The sequence below is a fragment of the Neolamprologus multifasciatus genome, chromosome 4, assembly GCF_963576455.1.
Source record: "Neolamprologus multifasciatus chromosome 4, fNeoMul1.2, whole genome shotgun sequence".
Lineage (NCBI taxonomy): Eukaryota > Metazoa > Chordata > Actinopteri > Cichliformes > Cichlidae > Neolamprologus > Neolamprologus multifasciatus.
In genome coordinates this window covers 24,271,234-24,292,672 of record NC_140442.1, presented here as the reverse complement: position 1 = coordinate 24,292,672, position 21,439 = coordinate 24,271,234, and the positions used below count along the sequence as shown (strand labels likewise).

General features: G+C 41.3%; 1 protein-coding gene and 3 long non-coding RNA genes across 5 annotated transcripts in view; 1 reads left to right on the top strand and 3 right to left on the bottom strand.

Moving 5' to 3' along the window:
* The window catches only part of LOC146520546 (uncharacterized), a 30,633-nt gene extending 10,051 nt beyond the window's left edge, over positions 1-20,582 (bottom strand). The window contains exon 1 of the long non-coding RNA XR_014873778.1: positions 20,278-20,582. This is a non-coding gene — a long non-coding RNA (uncharacterized LOC146520546). The remainder of the gene's footprint in view (positions 1-20,277) is intronic.
* On the top strand, positions 3,459-5,307 carry LOC146520549 (uncharacterized). Its single transcript, XR_014873630.1, has 3 exons — positions 3,459-3,598; positions 3,855-3,971; positions 5,216-5,307. It is a non-coding gene; the product is annotated as an uncharacterized LOC146520549 (long non-coding RNA).
* On the bottom strand, positions 8,078-17,607 carry LOC146520547 (dynein axonemal intermediate chain 2-like). Of its 2 annotated transcripts, XR_014873865.1 has the most exons (4): positions 17,412-17,607; positions 15,096-15,257; positions 12,809-13,335; positions 8,078-8,137 (listed from the first exon to the last, which is right to left on the bottom strand). XR_014873865.1 is itself a non-coding variant. In XM_085157955.1 (3 exons), exons 1-3 carry the CDS (start codon positions 17,592-17,594, stop codon positions 13,231-13,233), a joined length of 450 nt encoding a protein of 149 aa, XP_085014081.1. In that variant the 5' UTR covers positions 17,595-17,607; the 3' UTR covers positions 12,716-13,230. The 2 variants fall into 2 exon arrangements, 1 of the variants encoding a protein (XP_085014081.1); XM_085157955.1 differs by lacking the exon at positions 8,078-8,137 and having other exon boundaries at positions 12,716-13,335.
* LOC146520548 (uncharacterized) lies at positions 16,887-17,277 on the bottom strand. Its single transcript, XR_014873579.1, has 2 exons — positions 17,019-17,277; positions 16,887-16,954 (listed from the first exon to the last, which is right to left on the bottom strand). It is a non-coding gene; the product is annotated as an uncharacterized LOC146520548 (long non-coding RNA).
* Positions 20,583-21,439: the final 857 nt, after the last annotated feature.

Genomic DNA, 21,439 nt, shown 5'->3' with positions numbered 1-21,439 from the left:
GTCAGAAACTCAAAGCATTACAGGATACAGACATTGTCAAAAATAATAAACCTCTGACAGCATGTTACTGTATTTACTCTTTCGTCCATATTTGAAAAAAGTTTGAAGTAATTTGATTTAAAACACAAATGCAATGCTGGGCACTATTCAGCAAGGTGGGTGGTTAAGAGTGAAAACAGAAGGTAGCACCCCCCAATATCTGAGGGTGCGGGCACAGCTGCTACTTCATACATCAGTTTTATGGTGTCAACAATCCAGAGAGGATGCTGTTGTTTGGAGAGCGTTTCCCTTGTTCTACCCAAGGAGCTGCTCTGTGCGCCTGAAGCTCTGTATTGCCGTTATGTGCAGCCGCAGTGATCCGACCGGCAAATGAGCCCTTTTGTCCCACTCTGATTGAAATGGATGCTCTATGGGCTCATTTCCTGACAAGGCCTTGGGGAAAACAACTTTTGTACGCATACGGCTGACAAAGACGACACACAGCTCATTCACCAGCTTATTATCCATAACTGCCAAAAGAAAAGCACTATGCTTGGACCTCTCTCTCTGGGGCATTCCTGTCCTGGTCTCAAAGGCTGACTTTTCTAAGGCTTGCTAAACCAATGGGAGGCCACATGTTGCAGCACGCCTCACCCTGAGCCTCATACAATCTGTGTCACCAAGAAATGTGCATTGACTAACTTGTCATCAGTTTGGTAATAATATACAAATACAGCTATCACATGAACCTTTAGTGTTGAAGTTGCTCGGCTGGCCTCAACAGGGTTCCCTCAAATGCCACAGTGTGTCATGCGAAGGGGAAGAAACTTTCCCTGTACCATGAAGAGAATCAAACTCAACACCTCTGATTCAGCATCCTTGCTCAAGGACTTCAAAGTCCTTGCATTTTACAGAGTATTAAAATCAGTCTGTAACAGCTAGTACAAAAAGTCCATTCTTCTCTGGGTCTCCATTCAGCAGACAGAGAAGAGTCCAAAACCAGATCACTGACTGCCACTTGGCAGTAAGAGGACCCTGTGATCTGACTGTCTTAGTGGGCCATTTGTTGTGGATTCTGAACTGAGAACGTTTACATGGGCATACTGATCCCCGAACGTCGTGCAGCCCCCACAGAGCTAGCTGCTACAGTGTGCGGCTCTCAGGTAGGTAAACAAAGGACAGGCTCAAGTCTAGAACCTCTGGGCTTCTCTAAAAGACCCGATTGACCTGGTCCTGGAGTTTAAAAAGGCTTGCTAACTGTGCTCAAACCAGCACAGAACATATCAGATGGCATCAAAGTGGTTCAGAAGAAGGGATAATGAAATGCTACACATATAAAGGCTAATTTACGTCATGGAGACCTCCTCTCAAAAACTGGCACCGATGTAGCCACTGACATGTCATGTAACTGGTTGGTTGTGGGTAATAGACTTACACTGCATGAAGTTCATTGTGTGGAGGAGTCCTCCACACAATGAACCACCTGTCTCAAACACGCTCTCCTCCACACAGTCCTCATTTATAAAGTGCTTTATATGTGTAGCCTTTCATGTCCTCTTTAATGAAGCAGGTTGAGATTTCTTTAGAGTAGGACAAATGTAACACAGCCATATGCCAATCTTTATTACTGGATAACTGAGAACTGACACAGGAGGCATAAAGCAATAAAATCTGGAGTACACAATTGTCAAATATTTGGCATTATTTTTGGTATTTGCTGTGTGCACAGAACGGAAGCCACACGTGTGCTGTGTGGGACTCCTCCTCCCACCCCACCCAAAAAAAACAAAAACAAAAAACAAGAAAAAAGAAAGAAATAAGAAAGATTATAACTGTAATAGACAAAAAAAGGCTTAGATCCCTATTTTTCGTTTTTTTTTTTTATGTTTATGCAATATTAGAACATTTTAAATGACGCAAACAGTCACGGTAGTAGTAGTAGTAGTAGTATCTTTATTTCAGACATATACAAAAAAAACCCAAAAACAATATATACACAAGTACACATACTTGCATTTACTCTGTGTACATACACACATGTATGTGCTCAGATAAAACAAAGAAAATAAAATAAAAAAATAAAATAAAAATAAAATAAATAAATAAATAAATCAAACAGAATCTCAATTACATGAAATGACAATTATTAGGTCTGAAATGGAGTAGGAAGAAGTATAACATACTTATTAATCCCTACCCCATGCTTAACATTCTATTGAATCCCACTATTCACCTAATTCCCATCATCACTTACCCCACACAATAAACAAGGAGAACATGTATAAACATAGCTACAGTGATAGATATAATTTAGATACAATTTAGCATAGTTATATATACAATGGGTGATCAACTTTATCAGTTTCATATTCTTCCAAAATCAGTTTTCGAAACATCTTTATAAACTGACTAATGCTTGAACATTGCTGTAGGGCCACAGTAAAACTGTTCCACAGTTTTACCCCATAAATAGTAACACAAAAGGTTTTAACCTGTGTCCGTGCTTTAAGAGTCTTCAGATTTAATTTTCCCCTCAATGCATAGTCCCGTCTCTGTCAAAAAACATCCTCTGTACATTTCCTGGTAACATATTGTATCTGGCGTTGTACATAATTTTTGCAGTTTATATTTTATAAGATCCATAAACTTCAGAATTTTTAATTTCAAGAACATGATGTTAGTGTGGTCTCTAAATCCTGCTTTAGTAATAATCCTGATTGCTTTTTTCTGAGTTTTACATAGTGGTTGAAGTGAAGTTTTGTATGTATTTCCCCAGATTTCCACACAGTATTCTAAATATGGCAATATAAGTGAACAGTAAAGTACCCGGAGTGATTTGGAAGGCAAAAAATGTTTAACTTTACTCAGTACAGAGATGCTTCTTGACAGTTTAGCTTGTATATGCTTTATGTGAGGTTTCCAGCAGATTTTGTTATCTATTATCACACCCAGAAATTTTGTTTCAGAAACTTGCTCTACTTCAACATTGTTTATTAACAATTTTGCTCCGACATCTTTTTTACAATTTCCAAATAACATAAATGTAGTTTTTTTTTCAAATTTAGTGATAACTTGTTTCTGTCAAACCATGTTTTTAGTTTAATCATTTCTTGTGTGACAATTTCCAAAAGCTGCTGTGAATTCTCTCCAGCACAAAAAATATTTGTATCATCTGCAAATAAAATAAACTGCAATATATCAGATGTTTACATATATCATTGATATAGAGGATAAACAGCTTTGGTCCCAATACTGACCCCTGTGGAACTCCGCAAACAATGTCCAGGCACTCTGATTGATATTCACCAATCACGGTCTGTCTGCTGGTATACGTAAAATCACACTATCACTGTCTTTTTAACTCTCGTTTCTCCTTAAGTTTCCTTTTCTTTCTTCTTCTTCTACAAACGATCCGTTGCTGCACCTTCCCATGGGTCAAAGCATGTATCACTCACGTGGTTTTCCCAATGAGAAGACCGAGCGAGGACGAGGAGGCGGAGCGCGACGCAGATCGAGGCTTGGAAAAGCACACGCAGCAGCGTTCAAGATTTAGTTGTTTCGTTTCCCACCTGGTGAGCTGACCGAGGGCCGCTGATCAGACAGACAAACATCGATAAAGGTATTGATCGATTGGTTTGGGAGATGATTTCGCAGCGAGCGTTTCTGCCACGCTGTAATCTATTTGAAATCCAAAAGACTACTAAACCTTTTAAGCGCAATACTGGCTGCTTAATGCGCGATTAACGGATTAAATAGAGTGAAATAGTAGAAACTAACACAGCAGTACAGAAAACGTTTGTATTGTATTTTTAAATGCGCATAATCTGCCAGCCTGCTCGGAGTGGTGAGGGAATTCTGCTTTTTGCACTTTACAGACTTTCACCGTGTGTTCAGCTCAACGATCCGCTGATCATCATCATCATCATCATGGCTCTGGATGGATGTGGCTTGCTCTGCAAATATATCCCTCATATTTCAACATCATCTTCGCGGTAAGTCCGGCTCGATTTTAATACTGCGTGGTTAATTACGGGAGGAAAGGCCAAGCATGGCTTTCGTTTTCTTTCGCCTGTTTTGTGATCAATTCGTGAGATAAACGGGCAGAAAAAAGGCTTTTTTTTTCTTTTTTGTTTTTTTACATGAAGGATTAAAAGTTGTTCCATTTTGCGATGAAACAGGGGTGTTGTGCCAAAAGTGGTTTCTGGTATTTGCCAAACAATTTTAACTTCTATTAATGAACTGTTGGACTCTAATCTGTAAAACATATTTCAAGTTGCAATAAATATAACAATAGTTCTCGAAAGATATTACAGGTGGTCTGGACTGGAATGGTTACAATGTGGGTACAATAAAAGAGCTCTTACAGATACTTACAAAACAGGTCATTTCTTTTATTTATAATCCCATAAATCTCATTGGCTACAGTTAGTTTACCGATATAAGCAAAGACATTACACAAATAAAAAAAAACAAACAACCCACGTAGAAACGTAGACTGTTTTGCACACGATCACTTTTTGGAACAATACCAGGTTACCTTGTGGTTTTGTTTCTTAGGATACCAAGAGAGGTTACTTTCATTTTCAGGAATCACGTTACCATCAGTGTAAACTGTGTGCTTGGCACATCTATAAGCCGATAGGAACCCAACAGTATTTAATTTTTGAAATATATGTGTGTGTGTGTGTGTGTGTTATATAGTCACACAAATAACAAAATAGGAGTTGTATGGGATGTGATCAAATTAAGACCCACCAATTCATTTTTGTTCTTAGCTATTTAGTGGGAATTCAGAAATGTGAGGTTAAATTGTACAGACTCTTTAAAATAAGGCAGTATCTCCAATGAGTGGAAGAAGAATAAAGCCATCTGGAAAGAAGAAGTTATAGCTTTCTTAAACAGCATGAACAATGCTGCCACGGATAGATGATTACCCTTCACACCTCAGTGTTTTGTACAGCAGCTGAGAAACCAAATGCCACCACATCCGAGTCTTAGCTTACACTATACTTCAAAGTCCCAAAATAGACTGAATCAAAGCTGTGGTTTGTCCAGCAGAATGATGCTGCTGAACCCAAACTGTTTCTAATGCTTGTTGTTCCATACTCTGGGATTTTGTCCAGAATAAGTGAAAGTGACTATACAAAACATTTTCTAAAATCAGTCATCAGACCTTTAACTTTGTTTAAATAGTAATAGGATTCCTCACATCATTTTCAATGTTTTCATGGTGCAGGAAGTGGAGTGATCCAGACTGGATGTGCCCAGGATCATCCTACATACAGCTCCAGCACAAAAACCAAACTCCCAAAATGAAGACATCCAGGGTGAAAAGGCAGCAGGCAGCAGTGGGGATACTCATAAGTCTACTGTTGGAGCTTACCAAACTGAATCAAACACGTTCGGTAATAATGATGTAGTTGAAGCTGCATAACAGAGAACTGTTTCCTAAATCCCAAAAACGGAAGTACCTCTCACCACGGTGGCCTCAAACTCAAACTCCAGGACAGGCACCTCCTGTTCGGATTTCCTGTAACACAAAACATTCTGCAGTGAACATACTGACCCTGATGTGGTGTTAAGTCAGCCTGTGGACAGGTGGTGACGGTTACGTTTGACCTCATTAGGATCTCTGAGGACATAAGAAGTACAGCAATTACCAGTCAGGATGCTTATTGGCTAGAGATCGGACCAGGGTTGAGAATTAGAGGAGTATGCTGACCATCGCTGACGGGTCAATTCCATAACCAGTAGTTTTTAGACCCATTGGTCATTTTGTGGTGGCTTACAGGCCTAGCATGAAACACTGTGATTTTGCTCCAGTTTTTTTGCTCCCTCTCCTGCCTTTGTGTGCAGCTGTTTGTCCTATGCAGTTAAAAGAGACAGCAGAACTCCAGTGTTAGCTTGCCTTTGCTGTGTGGTGGCTGTATATGTTTTGATGATTTACTCCTGCTCCGTGGAGAGGAGTGTATCTGCTTTCATCTAACCTTCTTGACATTTGTTTAGCTTCTAAGTTTGTCTTTTTCTCTTGATGATGAAAGGGGCTTGTGTGTCTCTTTTAGTTAAGATTTACTTTGTTTTCAGCTACTTCCCCAGATAACCTTGGACACCATGAGTTAGCACATCTGGAGGGATATTATGTACCTTATGTCAAACCAGTGGTTTATAAACTGAGGAAATAATAAGGGAAGTAGTAAGAGTTAATGACAGTTATAACTTTTTATGAAAATCATCACATTATGATATTTCTGAACTTGGTACTAATCAATAATCATATGTCCAAAAATAATAAATAAAATAATAAATTAAGACAACTGCTTTTGGGGTCTGTGTGTCTGTGTGAAAATGTGTTGAACGACAATAAAAAGGTTTTTCTTAATTAAATTGGTGCTTTTGTAACAACAGAGGCCTGTGAGGATGGAGGAGCTGGAGGCTGCGTGCCGCACTGGCATTGGAAGGCTTTAATTCATTTTACTTGTTTTTTTTTTTATTCAAAAAAGGCAAATCTGTCACTGCCGAGCGGCCCAAACACAGGTAAATGGACTCAGGTGCAGACAACACTCGGAGTTGCAAGGTGTGGATGTTACGCAACTGTTTATTACTGCAAATAGAGTGACACAAACTGTGGGGGTGAACAACAAAATGCAAATGACCTAAAACTATGAACTAAGAGCGAGAAGCAGAAAAATCCTCTGGAAGGGAAACAACCACTAAGAAAGAACTATTAACTAAAGCAATACTAGTGGGCACAGGCCACGAAAGTACAATATGAGGTAATTCATACAAAACTTCTTGAACAGTATCAACACTCGGTCCAATGAAACAAGGTAAAATTTCTGTGGTAAGTTATGAGCTTATATATACACACTATGGCACAGCTAGACATCACTAAAGAATCACACAACAAAAACATGACCATGAACTAGACGTACGCTTTATGTGCCGTGAAAAGGTCCTGGGAATTAGTCTCTTGCTGTAAGGGGAGCAGCTAAGGAACCCGACACTGGGTAAAATCCAGAGCGTGAACCCTATGCTGCAGGGGAAGGGAGGAATGCAAGTGGGGTCAGGTATTAAAATGTGATGGGCAGTAATTAGTAACAGTCTTAGTTGTGCAGGCGGCGGCGAGACGTAGATGGGAAAGGAGAGGGGTCCGGGTGAGGCGTGAACGGAGTCCAAAACACAAAAACTGTTGCAAGCTGGGCAGAGAGGCAGGCAGGCGCGTGGAACAAAGAACCTGCGAGCAGACCGGCATCGGACTGAGGTCAGGAATATGGAGGTGAAGAGCTGGCATCCAGCAGGCGGCTGAGAGCAGAGGGAAAAACAGAATTAAAAACAGAGTTTAACTATGATGAGGTTCTATGACTGTGAAGCCTTCACTAACGAGGGTTAGTCGACATCCTGGCACTGAATGTTTGAGACCACCTTTCTGGAAAAATCCAGAACTCCCCGGACCATGACAAAATCTGAATTAGTCAGTCTACACATGCTCCAACACATTGTGAGGTGATTGTATTGGAGTGAGAATCCCCAAGAAAGTCAGGTGCATCTTCACACATCGGCCAGTGTAGGTAAAAATGACAATCTCGTTGACTCACGAAGCAAACCCTGAGCTGTGGCTCCTCCTCCCGATCAACGATAAAGCAATTTAAACTAGAGGTGGCCCTACCCTTACCATTGAAAAAAACAACAGTGATCAATAGAGCAATTTCAGATAGGCAGACTCTTGCTTTGACCAATCAGAGAGATTGGGTTTAACCTGAACTGGAAGTTATTGCCTGTCAGAGTTTGAGGTAATGTCAGACCAGTAGAAAAAAGTTACGTTTTTACTGTAACACCACAAATATTTTTAACAAAATATCTTCATAACTTGAAATGCAAATAGAAATTCTTTTACCTAAAAATGCAGTAAAGGCTTTTTATATAAGCATTTAAAACTATTTACAGAACAATCAGGTGTTCTGCATTAAATAAGAAGGTACACACATTATTTGTGCCACTCCAAAAAACTGTTTCTGTCCAGTATAAGACAGAGGAGAACACCACAGGCCTAAACACTGCACACCTGACAACAGGAGGTGTATCACTTCTCCTGTTTTACACTGCAATCCTTCGTCGGTGGCTCTTTTGCGACAACTGTGACATTCACTAGTATTGTTAACTTGTTATTTTCTGTTTTATCGCGAGAGTACTGTGGCCCGCGAAAAGTATTGTTTTTGTTCGTATGTAAAATGGCGGAACGAATAAAGCGCTGTGAATGAGAGTACGACGTCGTGTCTTTTGAGTTAACATTGGTAGCAGAGGATGGTTTCCAATTACAAAGTACCACCAAAGCTTGATGAAGCCAGGCCATACGAGTGCTGGAAGAATGAAGTCAATATCTGGAGACGAGTTACGGAGCTGGATAAAAAGAAACAGGCACTCGCGGTGGCGCTGGGGCTCGAGGGAAGAGCCAGAGAAACGGCCATGGAGATACCCGCGGAAGATTTGGACAAAGATGACGGTATGGAAATACTACTTGCAAAACTTGACGCGGTGTTTCAGAGAGAAGAGAAAGACCACACTTATGCAGCCTACTCGTGTTTTGACTCCATTGCAAAGAACCACAGCGTGTCCATGGCAGACTACATTATAGACTTTGAACAGCGTTATAACCAGATGAAAAAGTACAACATGACGCTGCCTGACGCTGTGCTAGCATTTAAGCTTCTAGATACAGCTTGTCTTGATGAGAAAAGTCGACAGCTTGCACGGACAGCGTGCACGGACTTAACGTTTGCGTCTATGAAGTCTGCACTGAAACGGATTTTCGGAGGGAAAGTAACCGGAGTTTTCAGCGGAATTCAACTGAACCAAGATGCAGTTTTCCTTACGGAACAAAGAGGTCCCAAATACAAACGAAACAATGGTACTTCGTCGCGGAGTGGACAGCGACAACCACTACAAGGTACCAATTCACTTGACAAGTTTGGCAAGCGAACAAGATGTGCTATTTGTCAGAGCACTTACCACTGGGCAAAAGACTGTCCTCATCATAATGGTGACCAAGTAAAGCTAACTGAAGATGGGAAAGTGGAGGAGTGTAACATTACTTTGTACACTAAAGCCTCAATGACAGACTCTGAAATCTTCCTGACTGAGGCACTGGGGTCAGCCATTATTGATACTGCATGTACACGTACAGTTTGTGGTCAGAAGTGGCTAGATAGTTACATGTGTGACCTCAGCCAAGGCCAAGTAAACAAGTTGTTGCAATCAGAAACCCCCAGCTCCAGACCATTTCGCTTTGGGGATGGTATTGTAGTGTATTCCAGCAGAAAAGTGAAACTTCCAGCCAAAATTGGACAAACAAAATGTGACATTGAAAGTGAAGTAGTTCCTGTTGACATTCCACTACTACGGAGCAAAACGTCTCTCAAGAAAGCAGGGACTGTTCTAGACATGGAGAATGACAGTGTTGTCATGTTCAAGCAGCCTGTTCCCCTAGAGCTCACTAGTTCGGGACACTATTGTGTGGACATTAGAGATGAAAATACTACAGAAAGCTGCAATGAAAATGAAGTTCTCATGGTAACGCTGAAATGTCTACAAAAGAGAAACAGAAAGTCCTTGTGAAGCTTCATAAGCAGTTTGGTCATGCATCTGCAGAGAGGTTATTGAGGCTATCCAAAGCTCTGGCAATACAGATAAACAATGTGCAGTTATTCTACAAGAGATAGTTCGTGACTGTGACATTTGTCAGAAATATTGCAAAACCAAGCCGAGACCTGCTGTTGGTCTACCCCTGGCTTCTGAGTATAATGAGACAGTAGCGATGGATCTACATGAGCTGGAGCCCAATGTGTGGTACCTTCACATCATCGACCACTTCACACACTTCAATGCCGGCAGCATCGTAAAGACAAAGAAAGCTCCAGAGATTGTCAACTCCTTCATTCACACCTGGATAAGCATTCACGGTGCCCCCAGACGGCTCTACACAGACAACGGCGGAGAGTTCAACAACACAGAGATTCGGGACATGGCTGAAAACTTCAACATTGAGGTAAAAACAACGGGGGGTATAGTCCCTGGAGCAACGGACTACTGGAGAGACATAAATGACACTTACAGAAATCCTCCTGAAGGTAAAAAAGGAACGAGGATGTGACTGGTACACTGCGCTAGACTGGGCCCTTATGGCCAAAAACAGTATGCTTAATGTACATGGTTATAGTCCACATCAACTTGTGTTTGGCCAAAACCCCAACCTTCCTTCTGTGTTGATGGATAAGCCACCTGCCTTAGAGGGCACAACTGTAAGTGCAAGAGTAGCTGAACATATATCAGCATTACATGCTTCCAGGAAAGCATTTACTGAGGCAGAGTGTTCAGAAAGGATCAGGAGAGCACTACGCAAACAACTTAGGCCTACAGATGACAAATATGAGGCAGGAGATAAAGTATACTACAACGAGTCGACTGTACAGAGTGGAAGGGTCCAGTGTAGTTATTGGGCAGGATGGAACTGTTGTATTTGTAAGACATGGGGGGACTCTTGTAAGAGTACACCAGTCAAGGTTGAGTAAAGTGGATTCACAGACTGGAGATAAACAAATACCACACAGTACTACTGATGATGACAACAAAGACGCAGTTGAAAATGATGACACTGACACACCCGATGGTGAGTATTAGTGAGGAAGAAGACATCACTATTGACAGAGAAACTAACACTACAGAAAACATGTCTGCACACAACTACAGAAAACAGGTCTGTCACACAAACTGCAAATGAGCCCTCTACACCCACTGATCATGTCTCTGCAAATGTAAAGTTAAGATCAGGACAGCTGATCACTTTTACCAACAGAGACAACGGTGTTCAACACATAGCCAGAGTGCTAGGCAGAGCGGGAAAAGCAAAAGGGCAATACAAAAACTGGTACAATGTGCAATATCTTCAGCATGATGGTAGTGAAGGTGAAAAGAAAGCTGTAGACATGTCACTTGTTGATGGTCTTTGCACTGAAGCTGAAAACAGAGATGCAGATGTACTCATAACAAAAGATATTTCCTTTGATTCTGCTAAGCAGCAGGAGATTGAGAGCTGGCAAAGTAATGGTGTGTTTGATGAAGTGAAAGACCTGGGTCAAAAATGTGTGTCTACTAGATGGGTCTGTACACTCAAAGAAACTACTAATGGTTTGTCCAAAGGCTCGACTTGTGGCACGGGGGTTTGAAGAGGTAAATACTAAAGAACTACAGAAAGACTCTCCAACATGTGCGTCTGAGTCCCTCAGACTGGTGCTAGCTGTGATATGTCAAAACAAGTGGAGAGTAAATTCAATGGACATTAAATCTGCCTTCTTGCAGGGAATGGAACTGTCAAGAGACATTTATCTTCGTCCCCCACCTGAAGCTGGCAAGGACAATGTTCTATGGAAACTGAAAAAGTGTGTTTATGGACTTGCAGATGCTTCACTTTATTGGTACAATAAGGTCAAAGACATTATGCTCAAAACCGGTGGTAAAATATCACAGGTTGATCCTGCAGTGTTCTATTGGCAGAATGAACAATCTGAGATTACAGGAGTGCTTGCATGTCACGTTGATGATTTCCTTTGGGCTGATTCAAGTCACTTTGCAACTCATATCATTCCTGTACTGAAATCTACCTTCCTTGTGGGCCGTGAAGAACATGACAGCTTTTCTTATGTTGGTATGGACATTTGTACAGTTAATGATGTAATAGAGGTGCATCAACAACTTTACATTGACAACCTACAACCGGTTCAGTTACAAGCAGCACGGGCTGTACAGAGGGAGGCTTCCTTAAGTGAAACAGAACGTGAGCAACTCAGGTCAAAAATAGGACAGATTTTGTGGGTTGCCAAACAAACGAGGCCTGATGTTATGTTTGACACATGTAGCCTTGGATCTAATATCAAAGATGCAACTGTACAGTCTATTCATGAAGTGAACAAAGTTATCCGTAAACTTAAGGCAGAGAAAGTGACTCTTAAGTTTCAGCACTTGGGTAACAGTGAGGATCTGGCATTGGTTGTTTTCAGTGATGCTTCATTTGGCAACCTTCCTGATGGCGGTACTCAAGGAGGGGCATTAATCCTCCTTATGGGTAAAGGAGGAAAGTTTTGTCCTCTCTTCTGGCAGTCTAAAAAAATCAGCGCGTGGTCAGAAGTACACTGGCAGGAGAAACTCTTGCCATGTCAGATGGAATAGACAGTGCTGTCTTCCTGGCAACACTTTTTTCTGAGCTTACAACTGGTAACACTGGTCTGAACGCTCTTCCTTTGATCTGTGTGACTGACAATCATTCCTTGTTTGATGCACTCAAATCTACTAAGCAGGTTACAGAGAAGAGACTGAGGCTAGAAATGAGCAGCATTAAAGAGCTCATACAAGCCAAGAAAATCAGACAGGTTTGTTGGTCAGATTCAAAATCCCAACTTGCTGATTGTCTGACAAAAAAGGGAGTTTCACCTTTAACCCTTCTAAAGGCGCTAGATGAAGGACTCTGGATACTGTAATCCTTTGTTTACAAAGTTGTCTTTGCATTAAAATGCACCATTGTTTATTGTGTGCAATGATAGTATGCTTTAAGTAAAGCAAAGCACTTTTGAAATGTTTTTTTGTTTATATATACATATATGTATACAAATGTTTACAGGGGTGTGTTTATACTTTTATTTTATTTTATTTTTAAAGAAAGAGGGAGATTGTTAACTTGTTATTTTCTGTTTTATCGCGAGAGTACTGTGGCCCGCGAAAAGTATTGTTGTTGTTCGTATGTTAAATGGCAGAACGAATAAAGCGCTGTGAATGAGAGTACGACGTCGTGTCTTTTGAGTTAACAAGTATAACTGACACACAAAACAAAACAACAGCTACACTACACACTAACTACACAAGACATCAAACTACCTAAAGACACCAAACACGCTAAACGTCACACACCTCTCACATCTCAAAACTTGCTCTCTCCTTCTTTCACTTACTCGCTCTCTCACTCCTAAAACTTCCCCCTCTTCCTAAACAACCAAATGCCATGTTTCCATATAATTGTTTGATTGGTTGACATGGTACAGTGATGCTTATTAACTCAATATGTACATGTAATTTTCTGCGCAAAAAACAAGAAGCTTCAGGTTATCCATCATCCGCATGTCATAAACGAGGAGGACAGAATGCTTTAATTAATGACTATGATGCTAAACACCCCTCATGTCAGCCATACCTGAAGACATTGATGACCTAGGCTGATGGTGACTCCTGAATTTCCTCCACTTCCTCCTCATCCTTGAAATACTCCTGATGGATGTCCACAGCATTGTTCAGTCTGATGGCGTCCTCCATGACCTGGACAACATGATACCATTAGAATGACATCATAGAATGAGGGGTGTGACCAGAGCCAGAAATGCACTCATTGATCCTTTTGTTGATTTATTGCTATCATCATACACTACTAATCAACTAATCGAAGTGCAAGTATCACAGTCTGTTATTTATTCTCCCTCCGTGCAAGGCCACATCCAGGGATGGTGCTGTGGGTTCAGCATGGCTGGCAGCCATTGTTCAATCATGCCTCCCCTGTTTCAGTTGGAACACTGGGGCCTGGAGGAGAGAGCTGCGGACTGCCATGCACCATGAGCAGCCAATGGGAGCGAGAACAGTCGCAATTCTTGCTTTTTCTGTTGGGGGAGGCCCAAATAGTGCCATTCAACCTTCAGCAGCAGCAAGGGGCTGTTTTTACAATGTCTGCCAGGTAATTCTACACCGACTGGGTAGAGGGCATCAGAGGGCCACTACCGCCATTTGTGAGGAGGACGGATGAAGCTGGGGGACAGACCCTTTGCATATGCTAATGCACAATGCAGTAGCCAGAGATGAAGCCTCGGCCAACAAAGAAGAAGCTCCGCTGCTGAACCTCCTCGTACTGCAGCAATTTGTGGAGGCGCTCCCAGCAGGAACAGCGAAGTGGGTCCACTACCATCAGCAAGCGAGCCTCAAACTTGCTATAACACTGGCCAAAGACCACTGGAAATTAAACAAAGGGGCAAAATATACAGCCTAAGGCTGCGGTTAGCTCCTGCATGACACACACCTTGACTTTGGGAACAGATTGATGTGATTGCTGTGATTGATGCGATATTTGGCCACATTGCTATAACGACACCACTCGATTACTTCACACACATGCTACCAATTATCTATAAATTTCTGCTTAAGGAACTAAGGACCAACGGAAACTTTTAAATGCAAGTTCTTTTTTCTAATGTGTTGTACAACTATCAAATTCATTTTTTTATGTTACATAGTAATATGGTCCTTACCAATTGTGAAACTAAATTAATTAGTTTCATAGATCTAATCCATACTGCTCCTTTAAGGCAGCAAACTCGCTATATTCTATTCATTATACCAATTAATAACACCAGTGGTAAACAAAAACACTACTTTAAAACAACTCAGTGCAAATAGGCATGCATGTTCATTTTCTTTCAACTCACAACAACAACTCAACTTCCAAACCAAAACACCAACACAAAGGAGTGTGTGTTTAGACAGCACCAGTTAGCTAATCACAGAGAACTGTAATCTTTGACATTTGTTTACCAAGTGAACAGCTTTAACATTTAACCAGCTGCAACTGTTAGTGCAAAGACTGTGTATTTACAAGGTGAGAGCTTCAGGTCTCCAGATCTACTAGCTAACAAAAGACACATTACGCTTTCACCTGCTTCTCTGCTTCAACGGCAACAATGTTCCTCTTACGTCAGAGGCACAGCTACAGCAAGTGTAGAGCTAAGCAGCCTCACCAGCGTAACCAGTGTTGCTCTTTTAGCTTTGAATGTTTTAACTTAAATGCATTAACAACTTGTGTAATAATTCTAACAAAAGGTTTCTACTTTTATCTGTTTGTAACCCTGGGCTACACAACATCCATAAACAACATGTATCCATTCAGTATCAATCCAACCAACAAACCTGCATTAACCCAACCATCCATAAAGCCAGCAACCATCCCGCCAACATGCATCAACCCAAAACTCCAACCAGACAGCATGCATCACAGTAAGACTAGGTGGACTGCTGTGGATTTAGTTGGATCTTACTCTGCACAGCTGCAGAACACTGTTGCTATAGCTCTCGTCCTTTTCCACTTTATTCCTGAAAAGGCTTGTTTGTTTCTTGTCAGCAGAGTCGATGTCCTTGGGCCACCCCCCCTCCACGTGGTTTACTCCACAGCTTCTTGTCTCATGAAGTTCTGTGTTCACCTGAAAACAACAAGTAGCACCTGAGATTCACACAGACAGGCAATTCACGCAGTGTACTGTTACTCAGGAGGTAGAGCAGGTCACTAATCAGAAGGTTGGTGGTTCAGTCCTTGGCTGCATCCCTTGGGCAAGATACTGAACCCTGAATTGCATTCTGATGCATTCATCAGAGTGTGATAAAAAGCACAGAAAAGTTGCTTTTATGAATGGGTGAATGAGGCATGTTCTGTATATAAGAACCAGTCTCTTTACTATGTATGTAATTTCAACCCTTTTGGCAATCCAGTTCAAGCTGTGTAGTTGATCAGTTACTGCAGGAGCGTCACACTCAGTTATGTCCTCAGTTAGAAGCATGGACTGCTTCTAACTTGATTTCTCCTAGCCCGATACTAATAAGATAATAACATATACTGTATTGATCCCCGAGGGAAAATCCCTCTCTGCATTTAACCCATTCACTCAGAGAAGGAGTGGGAAGCCACTGGGCACCCAAAGAGCAGTGCGTAGAGACAGCACCTTGCTCAGGGGTACCTCGGGGAGCCGTTCAGTGGATTCGAACCCCCAACATTCCAATCATAGGGCCACCACTCTACCTACTGAGCTATCCCTACCCATAACGCTAGAGTATTCACATTTCTCTGTGTAAAGGCGGCTGATCTGACAGTGTCCACAACTCATAAATAATTTCTAAAACTCATCAATAGCCTGAGATGTCTTCAGAAAAATAAAACATCTCCATTTCTACAAACTACAAAGAAACGCTGCAGTAAAAATTAGAGAAAACCATCAGCATGGCTCCTCAGGCTCACAGTCTATGATGGGGCAGGCAATTAATTCTCCCAAGGGCCCACATAAGAAACTGGGACTGGGATGTTCTGGCAGATCACGGTCACATATTCTAGTCTTGTATCTCTATTCAAACTAGAGCTGGGAGATATAAGATTTTCCATATCACGATATGTTTTTTTCATTTCAGGCGATAACGATATATATCACGATATACGCCAACTGACTATATTTGTAAGATTTAAATGTGACGCGTTGCTCACAAGTCAATGTGAAATAATCAGCAGCTTGTTTTGATTTTAAATATTTAACAGGGTAGATGTACTTAAGGAACATGAGACTTTTTCAGATAATAAGGCAAATATCGCAAACTATACAAAGGCAGCCGCTCAAGCGTTTAAGTTTCAAAATAGAACAAACGAAACAGGCTTACCAAATTGTTCAATTCCACTTAGAAACAAAATATTAATTCTAAAAATAAATCTTAGTTTGTGTTACAGAAGAACAGACAAAATTGACTAACTTTTGTCAATATCAAATAAACTGAGAACTAAAAGGAAATTCTCAATCTCTCCTTGTTGTATAGCTTAGCTTTTCAAACAGTTTTAAACAGTTACTTTAGTCTGGCAAAAGCCGAATGACGAATTAGCGCTTTCAGTCAGAAAGCGATTATCGTATTTCCAGACTTGCTTTCGGCACAATTTACAGTGCGCACTACTCTGTTTTTTGTCAGACTTGAAATAGCCGAAATTACCTTCACACTACGGAACTTCTATGGCTCTTCCGTTCGGACAATCTCTCCGGAATTGGAACCATCATCTGTTTCTCTTCGGTAACCTTCGGTCACGCTCTCGGTTGATTTTTCTCTAGTCGGCACACTCATTTCCTCCATTACCCGGGCGGCACGGCGGCTGGCTGCTTCCCAAACAAATACACATGTGCGGTTTGGCACTTGTGCTGTACGTAATAAGTCACCTGACGTGACGCTGCGGCTGTGATTGGTTCGGCTCTGCGCTAGTTAATTTGGATTGGCTGTTCTTCTTCTTTTCTTTTTTTTAAGAGGACAAGCGAGATGAGGGTTATCGCAATAGTTTAACTTTTCTATCGAGAAAAAGTTATTTCGCAATACATATCATTATCGTTCTATCGCCCAGCTCTAATTCAAACTTTTTGGAATGAAGTTTAAGTAATAAGTTACTTAAGTGGCAGGTAATTTCAGACTGACATAAGTCATTTCAGTCCTGCATGCATCAAGACCCTTCAGATTCATACAATTTTGTTTTAACGTTTTCTGTAATAATTATTTATTATTTGATTTTGATAATTTAGTTGATAATTATCCCATGATCTCTTGGGCGTGAGGCTCACCTCGTGCTCTGACATCTCCACACCTGTCTGCGTGGCCACGTCCCGGTGGCTCTTCTGGATGAAGTTGAGGGCCAGGCTTGGGTCCGGGAGGATGTCCACCAGCAGCTCAGTAGGCGAATCCGAAAACTGACACTGACGGCCAAACTCGCAGCGCTTCTTGGAGTAAACATAAGTGTTTTCCATGCTGCCATGAAAACACAGAGAGCCTGCTCTGTACTTGATTCTCTTAAGATTCTCTTAACAGAGAGAGAGAGAGAGAGAAAGGAAAATACACTAGACTCATGAGTGTACAAATTGGCAGCTGGAATACTTTTAAGTTCTCTTTATGGTTTTTTGTTTTAAATTCTGTCTTACTTCCAATAGTTTATATTGAAATACATGCAGATTGAAATTAAATTTGAAACATGATTAAATTAAAATCTGTGTGTGTGAGTGTGTGTGTGTGTGTGTGGGGGGGGGGGGGGGTTGCAAGACAGAAAAAGAAGGAATGAGTTGACAGTTAGTATCAGCGAGTGAGGACATACAGAGAGAGTGGGACTGGCATCAAATGAACTGTTTTTTGTAGTCTATTCCATGTATCTACTGAGAAAGCTCAAATCTCAAATACTGTATCGAATCATTGGGTTTACTTTGTGGGTAATAGTGGTAGTAGTGCCCAGGTTGGGACTAACCGACGCGTTATTTAGTAACGCGTTACAGTAACTACGTTATTATTCTGGTAACAAGCACGGTAACTAGTTATTATGCCAAAATCAGGAACGGCGTTAGTCGTTACTGGGATTTAGATAGGGTCGTTACTCGTTACTTTCGTGTGGTTGGCTATCGCGGAGCTTCCACAGATTCAGCTAACATTAGCAAGTGGTGGAGGCCAGCAGGTGGTATGAGGGGAAAGGGGACGCAGAAGGAAAAGAGACCCGAGGCGGCCGCCGGTCCAAGTGTGAACTGAACTTCAGGTAAGAAGTTATGACCTTGCAGGCTATCCGAGTCAGATATAAACCAAGTTTAGGTGGAGTTTATTTTCGTTATTCTGACTTTTTTGAATATCTTTAAAATGATAGCAGCACAAACGAAAATTTTTTGCAGCACAAACGTAGCACAAATGTTTGATACCACTTTTGTTGGATTTGAAGAAGGTGGGGGGCCAACTTCACTCACATGCAGTGTTGGGTAAGTTACTTTAAAATAGTAACTTAGTTACATTACTAGTTACTTCTATCAAAAGTAACTCAGTTACTTCAAGTTACTCGTTACTTTCAAAGTAACTAGTTACTAGGGAAAGTAACTTTGGTTTTACTCAGAATTCTCTTGTTAATGTGTTGCTTCCATAACTTTGCCAGTCTTCTAGCTTGCTTACTTGCCACAAGTGCACTGTGCCACCTACCAATAGAAAGGAAAAGATAATACATATTTCCACGAGAGAAATCCCACGCCTGAACCGTCATTGACTGCTGCCATGATTCTAGCCTACGTCACAGCGTCATGTGCGCCTTTTACATCCAACACAAAAAACTGCAGTCGTGGTGCTTTGATTGTACTCAGAACTCGGAAATTCTGCCTTCTGAATAGGAAGATGTAGGTAACACCAGACTGCAGATGAGCTGCATACAGGGCTGGACGGGGACAAAAAATCGGCCCGGGCATTTTGACTAGAGACCGGCCATTATAGGAAAAATCATAAAGCCTTTGAATGAAAACAAACGCTGTTGTGACAGTGATGTTCACTGTTTTGATGGTATATATGCATCAATCGTTTGTTGTAAGATTCAGATAATATTTTTTAAAAGCTAGACATTTTAAATGAGAATAAGAAAGAAAAGTATTTCTTTGTGCCCACCTCTCCTGTTAATGCCCTACCTGGCCCCCTGGCAAAACTTTGCTAGATCCGCACCTGCACAGTTACCAGCTGTCAGCTACCTAAAAAGGATCCTTTTTAGGTAGCTGGTTTCCTCTTTCTGGCGCAAAGTGGGCGATCAGCTGATCATTGATCAGTTTTCATGATTGAAGTAGAAACGGGAGAGGGAGGGGGGAGAAAGGGAGAAGAAGAGACAGCTGTGCAGCAAAGACACAAATAACTCCAGCTTTGTGCCTTTTTCAATGTAGCCGAATTACGGGACAAACTGTTCCTTTTCACCTCAATAAGAAACGCGTAATATTTTCTCTGAATACCAGACGGGACGGTTGGCAACTCTAATAACTTATGAACAAAATAAAGTTCAACATCATTAACTTCATAGCACCCACCCAGCTGTATAGAAACTCTGTCATGCTAGCTAGTACGCAGTACGGAAAAAGTCAGAATAACGAAAATAAACTCCACCTAAACTTGGTTTATATCTGACCCAGATAGACTGCAGGTCATAACTTCTTACCTGAAGTTCAGTTCACACTTGGACCGGCGGCTGCCTCGGGTCTCTTTTCCTTCTCTTCCACCTGCTGGCCTCCAACACTTGCTAATGTTATTGAATCTGTGGAAGCTCCGCGATAGCCACCACACGAAGTAACGAGTAACGACCCTATCTAAATCCCAGTAACGACTAACGCGTTCCTGATTTTGGCATAATAACTAGTTACCGTGCTCGTTACCAGAATAATAACGTAGTTACTGTAATGCGTTACTTAATAACGCGTTAGTCCCAACACTGCTCACATGCGAGCATCAAGGGAGGACTTTTTTAAAGTGCTAAAGTTAGCACTGCAGCTAACAGTAATCTTTCATAAAACTACTAAGGTAAAAGCAAGGTTATTCTTTTTTTCCTCTCTTTTTTCTTTGAAATCAGTTTAACTTTAAAAGGACTTGTCATGTCAAAGCTTGTATTTTTATGACCATAAAAATAAAACAGTACAGCACTGAGAGTTTTTTACTCACCACAGTAGTCAGCTAAGTGGAATGAGGGCGGTTGGCCGTTGGCGCGCAATGGGTTAAAAAAAAGATGAGGTGTTCAGGAGGTGCTCGAAAATTTGACTTATAAAATGATAATGCGTGAGCGCGCATGCGTCTGAATGTGTCTGCGTCTGAGAGAGAGAGAGAGAGAGAGACAGAGAGAGCGAGAGAGAGAGAGAGAGAAAGAAAATACACTAGACTCATGAGTGTACAAATTGGCAGCTGGAATACTTTTAAGTTCTCTTTATGGTTTTTTGTTTTAAAATTCTGTCTTACTTCCAATAGTTTATATTGAAATACATGCAGATTGAAATTAAATTTGAAACAGGATTAAATTAAAATCTGTGTGTGTGAGTGTTGTGTGTGTGGGGGGGGGGGGGTTGCAAGACAGAAAAAGAAGTAATGAGTTGACAGTTAGTATCAGCGAGTGAGTGACATACAGAGAGAGTGGGACTGGCATCAAATGAACTGTTTTGTAGTCTATTCCATGTATCTACTGAGAAAGCTCAAATCTCAAATACTGTATCGAATCATTGGTTTACTTTGTGGTAATAGTGGTAGTAGTGCCCAGTGTTGGGACTAACGCGTTATTTAGTAACGCGTTACAGTAACTACGTTATTATTCTGGTAACGAGCACGGTAACTAGTTATTATGCCAAAATCAGGAACGCGTTAGTCGTTACTGGGATTTAGATAGGGTCGTTACTCGTTACTTCGTGTGGTGGCTATCGCGGAGCTTCCACAGATTCAGTAACATTAGCAAGTGGTGGAGGCAGCAGGTGGATGAGGGAAAGGGGACGCAGAAGGAAAAGAGACCCGAGGCGGCCGCCGGTCCAAGTGTGAACTGAACTTCAGGTAAGAAGTTATGACCTGCAGGCTATCCGAGTCAGATATAAACCAAGTTTAGGTGGAGTTTATTTTCGTTATTCTGACTTTTTCCGTACTGCGTACTAGCTAGCATGACAGAGTTTCTATACAGCTGGGTGGGTGCTATGAAGTTAATGATGTTGAACTTTATTTTGTTCATAAGTTATTAGAGTTGCCAACTGTCCCGTCTGGTATTCAGATAAAATATTACGCGTTTCTTATTGAGGTGAAAAAGAACAGTTTGTCCCGTAATTCAGCTACAATGAAAAAGACACAAAGC

Bases quoted from the DNA above. Each gene is read 5' to 3' on its own strand.
- LOC146520547 (XM_085157955.1), bottom strand. From the start codon at position 17,594: ATGGAAAACACTTATGTTTACTCCAAGAAGCGCTGCGAGTTTGGCCGT. The intron at 15,258-17,411 runs GTGAGCCTCACG...TGTTGTTTTCAG, and splicing joins TGGAGATGTCAGAGCACGAG to GTGAACACAGAACTTCATGA. The intron at 13,336-15,095 runs GTAAGATCCAAC...CATGTTGTCCAG, and splicing joins GTGTTCTGCAGCTGTGCAGA to GTCATGGAGGACGCCATCAG.